The sequence below is a fragment of the Peromyscus eremicus genome, unplaced genomic scaffold, assembly GCF_949786415.1.
Source record: "Peromyscus eremicus unplaced genomic scaffold, PerEre_H2_v1 PerEre#2#unplaced_227, whole genome shotgun sequence".
NCBI lineage: Eukaryota > Metazoa > Chordata > Mammalia > Rodentia > Cricetidae > Peromyscus > Peromyscus eremicus.
Window position 1 is genome coordinate 307,420 of NW_026734463.1, and position 9,529 is coordinate 316,948.

The 9,529-nt window shown below is 35.8% G+C and overlaps 1 protein-coding gene across 1 annotated transcript in view; it reads left to right on the forward strand.

Annotated features, from left to right (window-relative positions):
- LOC131901710 (zinc finger protein 844-like) overlaps positions 1 to 7,062 on the forward strand; it is a 28,333-nt gene extending 21,271 nt beyond the window's left edge. The window contains exon 3 of the mRNA XM_059252807.1: positions 6,997 to 7,062. Coding sequence (XP_059108790.1) covers positions 6,997 to 7,062 — 66 coding nt within the window. The remainder of the gene's footprint in view (positions 1 to 6,996) is intronic.
- The last annotated feature ends 2,467 nt before the right edge of the window (positions 7,063 to 9,529 follow it).

Below are 9,529 nucleotides of genomic sequence, written 5' to 3' on the forward strand. Positions count from 1 at the left end.
TGTTTGTTTTTGTTTGGCCATTGAGATTATAATATGATTATGTTATGTCCCCTTGATTTGTGGACGCACAAACATCCCATTTATGTTTTTATGTTCTATCCATTTGATAAAATTTTAACAATATGAATACCCAAACAGGAGCTAAATAATCCAACAATTGCTATGCCAATTTGCATGAGAAAAAAACCAGGAAGTCACAGTCCTACATAACAATCTAGCAGAAACACAAGGGCATGGGAGAAATTGTCTTTCCAATGGAATAGGAAAATATGTTACCTGATATAGTTCTTTTTTTTTTTTAGATTGCATTACACTATATTAAAATCCTCTTTCTATGTGTGAACAATACCACGTATATCACTTTGTTTACACATTCAGGGCTTCTTTTATCAGTAATTTTTTAAATAAAATCTAAATCATTTATAAGCATATACATTTCTAATATCATAAATATTATCTTCTCAGTTATCTGTTCTAGCTGCCTTTCCTTTCTCCTTCCTTGATTCTTCTTTCCTACCTACTTTCCCTCATCTACTTTTCTTTTTTTTTTTTAAAGATTTATTTATTTATTTTGTATACAGCATGTATGACCAGAAGAGGGCACCAGATCTCATTACAGGTGGTTGTGAGCCACCATGTGGTTGCTGGGAGTTGAACTCAGGACCTCTGGAAGAGCAGTCAGTGCTCTTAACCTCTGAGCCATCTCTCCAGCCCCCCTCATCTACTTTTCATCCTTTATCTTTTATTATTACTCACTATACTCATATTCAATTTATTTTCCTTTTCATATTTTTCTTTCTTTTTACTTTATTTCTTCCTTCCTTTATTCTTTCATTCTTCCTTCCCTCTTTTCTTCCTTTCTTTCATTTTTCTTCTATGAAATGTTCTTCTTTACAAGAGCTGAAGATTTAGTTCACAGACTAACCTCATGTCAGAAAAAATTACTACAAGTGAACCTCATACACATTATTAATAGAAGATGGTGGAAAAATTGTAGCTTGCTTTGCTTGCTGGCATCTGGTTTTGCTAGTGGATTTGGAGTATCAATGAGCAGAAGGCAGTGTCTTTTCTCTGGGTGAACATTATTAGGAGATGTTTATGCTATAATGTAATGTTGTTTCAAACCAGTGAAATTAATTAACTTTGATGGCCTTATACACCAACATGCTAAAAATCCCATATGGGTCTTACAGGGTCAAAATTTAAAAAGTCTTCCATCCATGCTCTTCCATACATAGAGATACTGTCTATTTAATATATTGTATGATCACAGGTGCAATAATGAGGAGTGTAAGGACTACTTATAATCTAAGATTGGTTTGAACTCAGAGAGCCCATGAATTGGGAAAGAAGATAACATTCTGTATACTATAGAAATATTTATTCTTTTGAGAGAAGAGGTAAGACTGTTGGCTCAAAAGGTTAAAATTAGATTCTCAAAGATTTGAATTATATAACAAGCTGCTTTTTATACCTTACAGCTTGCCCTCATGAGTAAAGAAGATTTGTCAGCAACAAAAGTGATTCCTAGACCTAGTTTAGTAAAGAGGGAGGATCTCATGTTTCCAGTCATGCTGTAAAGCAAAGGATAACCAGACTACAACCCACAGCTCCAGAGAAGCAAGCTAAGAAAAAAGACCCTAAGAGAGACACATATATAGTCCTGCAAAGAAGAAATAGATGAGATCTACATGAGCAAATTGGTATTAATGGGGGTAATGGAGGGCAAGGAATGGAGAATGAGAACACAGGGGAATGAGATGGTCAAGCTTGAAAGGGACAGAGTGGGAGAGCAAGGAAAGAGATACTATGATAAATGAAGACATCATGGGAATATGGAAAAACAGGGTGCTAGGAAAGTTCTCAGGAACCCACAAGGATGATCTCACCTTAGAGTACTGGCAATAGTCGAGAGAGTGCTTGAGCTGGCCTACTCAGGGACTGGATGGTTAAATACCCTAACAATCATCATAGAACCTTCATCCAGTAACTCATGGAAGCGGATGAACAGATCCACAGCCAGGTGCCAGGCCAATTTCCAGGTGTCCGATTGATGAGAGAGACAAGGAATTTTATGAATGTGATGGAAAAAAGTACAGAGACAACTAGCCAAAGTAGTGTAAATGCATTAACTGTGGTCCAATAGCTGAGGAGACCTCATGGTACTGGACTAGGCCCTCTTGATAGGTGAGATGGTTGTTTAGCTTGAATTGTTTAGGGGGCACCCAGGCAGTGGGATCAGGACCTGTCCCTAGTGCATAGCAAGCTTTTTGGAGCCTAGTTCCTATGGTGACACATTTTGAGAAGCCATGATGCAGGGAGGAGGAGCTTGGACCTGCTTCAACTGAATGTACTAGGCTCTGCTGACTCCCCATAGGAGAACTTGCCTTGGAGGAGGTAGGAATGGGTTTGGGTTGGCTTGAAGGCTGGGAGGTGGGAGAAGGGAGGACAGGGAAATCTGTGGTTGGTATGTAAAGTGAATAGAAAATCTCTCAATAATAAAAATAAAGAAAACTAAAAAAATCTTAGTACCATTACATTATCTGGCATCTTTGGAAAATTCCCTTACAGGGCAATACTTCAATATGATGTGCCAAATGAATAACTGATGGGGAAAGGAAAATGCACAGAACTTCAAATTTTATATATAAAATGAAGCTATGATATAAGATAAACAACTGATTGCTGATTATCCTACTTTATTACATTTCTACCAGACACATGAAAATATGCCTTTGAATACACACATAAAGTATTTAATGTTTCTTATATTCTTTTCTATTAAGCATTTTAAAATTAACATTGTTGTGTTGACAAAACAGCACACATTGGGAGTAGATTATCTATTCTTGGACTTGTACACTTGAGGTAGACACATGAGGATCATGAGTTCAAATGTTTCCTTGAATCATTACTGAAATCTATGCCAGGCTTAATATAAACAACATTATCTCAAGGGAACTTGTGAAAACATGAAATCAAAACCAAACACCACAACCCACTACCCTTTTCACAGAACATCTTACTTGGAAAGTATGATCATACACTGCCTGATGTTTAAATATACAATAGACTACTAAGATGATGGATTTTTCATTTTATGTATTACAGCAGAAAAATACATATCACTAAGTAAAAACACAATGGAAGATGAACAAAAGCCACAGAAGGAATATAAAGACCACAAAAGTAAATTTAACTGAAATGAATTTGCCACACATATAGCACTCTTTGGTATCTACCTCAAATGATTCAAAATAGAAACAAAAATGCATTGATCTTCCCCATCAGTCTTGACTAAACATAGCAACTAATTTACTTCCTTCAAGCTATAATGAAAAGAAAATTAAGTAAGATCTTTTTCTTTAAGCTGAAGACAACTGTGATATCTAAAATCTGTACCAAATTGTTTACATGAATAAAATTTTTCTTGTGTATGAGTTTGCCCCTATTTCCTGATTTTAACATGATATAAATAGGCTTTAAAATATTTTCATGGCTAGAGACATGGTTGGGCAGTTAAGGAAGGTTCATTCCCAGGAATAAGACTTGATTTTGACAACTTCTTTTAGTTCTTGTTACAAGAAGATTCAAGAGCCTAACATTTTCAGAAACTACCATGCAAATTCACATACCCTCAAAACTTTTACTGACATCACATTATTAAAACTGAAAAAAATCTTTAAAAAACAATTTTTCACTAATGAAACTTTTTCATTTGTAAGCATGCATTCCTATAACACAGGTATTTAGACATTTAAAGGTTTACAGAGATTTTCTTCATTGTGAATTGGTTCATGTAACAGAAAGCAAGCATGGTGCTTGAAGTTAGAGAAATCCTTTTCAGTTGGCAGTATAATTTGTGAAGGTTTAGGAAATGTGTTCTGCTGAGGAAATATGTCACTGGGGGTATGCTTTGATCAATTACATCCACACATCATTTTCATTTCCCACTCACTGCTTCATACTGCAGGCTAAGTATGGGAGCTCTCAATTTAGCTGCAATGTCTGACACTTGATGCCATGCCACTTACATGTTCATCCTGGGGCCAAATAAAACTCATTAAAAGTTAATGTAGACATTACATAACAAGAACAGAAAAGGAACTAATACAAAACATAAAGTTTTACACCTGAATTAGTTATTTCATGTAATTAAAGAGGAGTTTAAAATCTAAAAATACTACATTATTATTTTAATTCATAGTGGAAGTGTTTAGCTCTGGAAAGAAGAGTTCCCTGAGTATCAAAAGTTAGGCTACACCTATAGTTGGGAGTGGAAGGTATCCTGGATATACACAATTAAGTGGAGAAAGATATCCTGGCTGTTGGGGTGTCAGGCTCTACCTGAGTCTGTGCAGGAAAGGTTTCCAGGATACCTATAGCTCTTAAAAAAAGAAAGAAAATGAAAGGAAGCTAGATACCTAAAGCTGTGAGGAGATAGGAATACTGGCTGTTAGAAAGTCAGGCTAGTCCTGAATGTTTGTCCCAGTGTAGGATGGTTTACCTGAAGGATGTGGCAAACTTGCTCCTCTCCCAAAAAGAGCCATTACAGCTTAGCTGTGCTACACTCAGCTAAGAGATTTCCAGCAGAGATGTCCTTTGCCACTGTGCTCCACTCCTTGAAAAGAATTTTCCTGCAGAAGTGTCCATTATTTCTCTGTACCATTCCACTAGCGAATTTCCCAGCACAGATGTCAATTGCTTCTCTGCTCAACTCTACTAGGGAGTTTCCCACAGAGATTCTGCTCTGCTTTGGCAAAAGATCTTCACCCAAATCTAACTCAAGAGATTTATATAGGACAGAGGAATCCAGAGTAGTGGCTGCCTGTGTCAGTGTGAAAAAGGGCAAGCTGCCAGCTGAACATGCACATGACTTATATGGGGCTTCATAGTCGTGATTTCCAGGGAGAAGAGTTTGAGGATAGGTATTAGTTGGATTTCAGGCTCAAGCTCAGAGATTGGGAGGCTTTGATGGGCAGTGATTGGTTAGTTTTGTGCTCAGGGATTGGTTGGTTTTTCTGCTCATGGATTGGATGGCTTTGTGCTCAGTTGTTCTGAGGTAGAGTGTATTTCTTTGGCTCTGGTTTCAGTGCCAAACTGAATGTTTTTCACTGGCTCTGGTTTTAATTTCCATGTGTGTTTCTTTGGCTGACCTTTTACCCTACACAGAGGACTTTATAAACAAATAAATTCATTTATTCCATGGTTTTGCAGGTGCAAACATTGTGAAAATGGACAGCATGATGCATGAACAGATTGTGACACTGTCAAATTGTTCTTTATAGAAAGGACACCATTGTGTAAATGAATCTTGCCAAATACTTTATAATAATAAGCCCTCAGTACATTTGGCAGATACTCAAAGACTATTGTAATGTGGAAAGGCTTTAAGAGATTGACTGCACAGAAAAAGCTTTATTTGTGTAAAAAGAGTAAAATTGTATGACACTGAATATATTTTTAGGGTTTCTCTGCAGTATGACTTTTTCTAATGATTTCAAAGACTACTGATACATACAAAGGCTTTATCACACAGATTACATTCATAAGGTTTCTCTCCAGTAGGTGTTGTTTCATGGATTTGAAGAGTACTGTGTGTGAAAAAAGTCCTCACCACATTGATTAAATTCATGGGGTTTCTCTCTAGTATGTGATCTTTCATGCATTTGAAGATGACTGTGACAATGAAAAGCATTACCACATTAATTATGGTCATAGGCTTTTGCTCCAGCATGTCTTCTTGTATGTATTTGAAGAGTAGTGTGATGAGCATAGACTTTACCACATTGATTACATTCATGGGGTTTCTCTCCATGATGTCTTCTTTTGTGTATTTGAAGAGTACTGTGATGAGCATAGGCCTTAACACATTGATTACATTCATAGTTTATCTCCAGTATGTATTCTATTATGCATTTGAAAAGTTTCGTGATGTGCAAAGGGTTTACCACACTGATTATATTCATAGGGTTTCTCTCCTGTGTGTGTTCTTTTATGTACTTGAAGATGACCATGTTGTGCAAAGGCCTTACTACACTGATTACATTCATAGGGCTTCTCACCAGTATGAGTTCTTGTGTACCTTTGAAGATGACTCAATCGTGCAAAGGCTTTACCACATTGTTTACATTCATAGGGTTTCTCTCCAGTATGTGTTCTTTTATGACATTGAAGATAACCATATTATACAAAGGCTTTATCACACTGATTACATTCATAGGTTTTCTCTCCAGTATGTGTACTTTTATGCCTTTGAAGATGACTGAATTGCGCAAAGGCTTTACCACATTCCTTCCATTCATAGGGTTTCTCTCCTGTATGTGTTCTTTTATGACTTTGAAGATGAGCATGTTGTGCAAAGGCTTTACCACACTGATTACATTCATAGGGTTTCTCTCCAGTATGACTTCTTTTATGTATTTGAAGATGTTTGTGGTGTACAAATGCTTTACCACATTGATTTCATTCATAGGGTTTATTTCCAGTATGTGTTCTTTCATGCATTTGAAGAGTTTGGTGATATGCAAAGGCTTTACCATATTGATTACATTCATAAGGTTTCTCTCCAGTATGTGTTCTTAAATGCATTTGTACCTGACAATGTTTTGCAAAGGCTTTACCACATTGAATACATTCATAGGTCTTCTCTCCAGTATGCCTTCTTTTATGTATTTGAAGAGTACTATGTTTGGCAAAGGCTTTATCACACTGATTACATTCATAGGTTTTTGCACCAGTATGTGTTCTTTCATGCTTTTGAAGAGTATTGTGTTGCGCAAAGGCTTTAACACACTGATTACATTCATAGGGTTTTTTCTCCAGTATGTGTTCTTTTATGATTTTGAAGATTATCATGTCGTTCAAAGGCTTTACCACATTGATTACATTCATAGGGTTTCTCTCCAGTATGTGTTCTTTTATGCCTGTGAAGATAATTGCGATGTGCAAAGGATTTAACACACTGATTACATTGAAATTGTTTCTTTCCCATAGGTGCACTTTTATGCCTTTGACGATGACTCTCATATACAACAGTTTTACCACATTCAGTATGTATGATAGGTTTCTTCTCTCCAGTTTGACTTCTTTCATGCCTGCAAGCACATGTAAAATCTTTACCATAATCATTACACTGTTGACTCTTTATATCTGTTTGAATTAAATTTAAATTTGGTCTAATTGTAAAGAGGAATCAGTTCTTAAGATTTCATCATTGTTTTTACACCCATGTTTTATTTAAGCATTGCTAGTACTCATAGGGCTTCTCTGTAGTGTGAGTTTGTTAATATATTAACAATGAAGATACAAAATCAATTACTTGTATATTTTAATCAAATTCAACAAGTATACTCAATATGGAGACTGCTACATATCTACTCAATGTTATGAGAATGAGGTATGTTATGTCTTCCATATTCCTATGCTCATATGGCTTGTTTCCATAAGGACATGTGATATAGCTAGTAAAGGAAGAATAACAGATAATAGATTTCCCCATTGAATTCTGTTTGACTTTCTGTCCTCATAGACTTGTGGTATAGGGATTAAGGTTTCTCTTCCACAATTTCCCTTGTCTTTTGTCTCGAACTGTCCCACTCACTAAACAGCACAGTCACAACAAATATATGAGTTACACTAGCTTTACTATGGAAAATTTTCTTAATAGAAAGCTTTGACAATATACTCATCACCTCTTCACTGTGTGTAACTTTTGTAATATGAATGTTATGAAATAAAAAGATTGACAGTTGTACAGCATAGCTCTCATGGTGTTATGATTTTAATGGTGATATCTTTTGAGGAATTGTTTCTTTGACATTGTTTTTAAAAGAATGCCCTGCAAGTGTCATTCACCAACCTGAAATTGAGATTTATGTTTTTGAGAGAATTTAATAGTCCTCAATGCACTTTAAGTGGTACTTGTTTACACTGTTGCTTTTGTTTAAAATTTCTAGGACATAATATAATTTCTTCACAGGCATATTTTTATCAGCTTGCACAAGGAAATTACCTTACAAGTCTTCTAGAATTTTGAAAATGTTCTTCAGTATTATGATTTTGCCAACTGTATCTTAAAATAGAGTACCAGGAAATTTATATTATTGAAAACATTGTAAAATTTATGTTACTATCTTCAGTGAATCTTAGAAACATGCCTGATTTATTCACCTCACTCCTCTTTCTCAATCAAATTACACAGGAACATCCAAAACCAAGAAACAGTTGTCCCCTTATTTTAAAATGTGAAGGAAAATACACTGACTTACCTATAATAGTGAGGTTCCTGTAGGTCTCAATCATCACCTCTTTGTAGAGATTCTTCTGGGAAGGATCCAGCAAAGTCCACTCTTCCCAAGTGAAGTTGACATGTACATCATCATAGGTCACTGCATTCTAAAACAATCCATACATGTGAACAACAGAAAGCATGATACTGACAACACTGTAAATGTATAATTCTTTGACAGTATATTCATACAATTCTGGTGCTCACTATCTTATTCCATTACATAGTTGTTATAATGTAATCACCAAGTCACTTTAGAAGAAAACTGAAAAGGGTTTTCACCTCTGTCAATTCTGTACCCTTGAAAGGGGTATCACCTTGCAAGAAAAATGCCAATTAACAAACATACACAGACAAGTAAACAAAACAACAGTACAGAGTACACATGAGAGAAATTGTATGAACTAACTACAACGAAGAAATAAGATGGACAAGCTATTTAATCCCCAAACTCCAAAGCTGGGTGCAGATATATCTGCCTCTGAGTTGAATGCCAGAATAGTCTATGTAGTCAGGTCCAAGACAGATAGAACCTAGATGAGCAATTGTCCTTGTGGTAAGATGGAAGAGTAACATTGGGTATATGCACAAAAGTGGTATAACTGGATCTTGAGGTAGATTGATTTCCAATTATCTGAGGATATCATATTGATTTCCACAGTGCCTGTATAAATTTGAACATGTGACAGCAATGAATTCCCTTGCTCCATATCCTTTCCAACATTAGCTGTCACTTGTGTTATTGATCTTAGTCTTTCTTACAAGTGTAAGACAAAAGCTCAAAGTCGTTTCAATATGCATTTGCCTGATGGCTAAGAATGTTGAACATTTTTTCAAGTGTTTCTCAGCCACTTTAGATTCTTCTACTGAAAATTCTATTTAGAGGTATATCCCTATATAATTGCACTATTTGGTTTGTTGTTTAGTTTCTAGAGTTCTTTATTATCTTTTGTGAGAAAACCCAGAAGCACATAGACAAACATGTTGTACTCACTGATACATGAAAATTAGCTGTTAAGTAAAGTACACTCACAATAAAAATAGTTAATCACAGTACAATCCACAGGTGCATAGAGGCTAAGTAAGAAGAGCAGCTCTAGGGTATATGCATGAATCTCACTGGGAGAAGTATATAGAACAGATTTTGTGGGTGCACTGAAGACATTTGGAGATGGGAAAAAGATTGGTCAGATGAGTAAGGAAGGGACAGAGGAGAAGACAGGGAAAGATAACTGGATT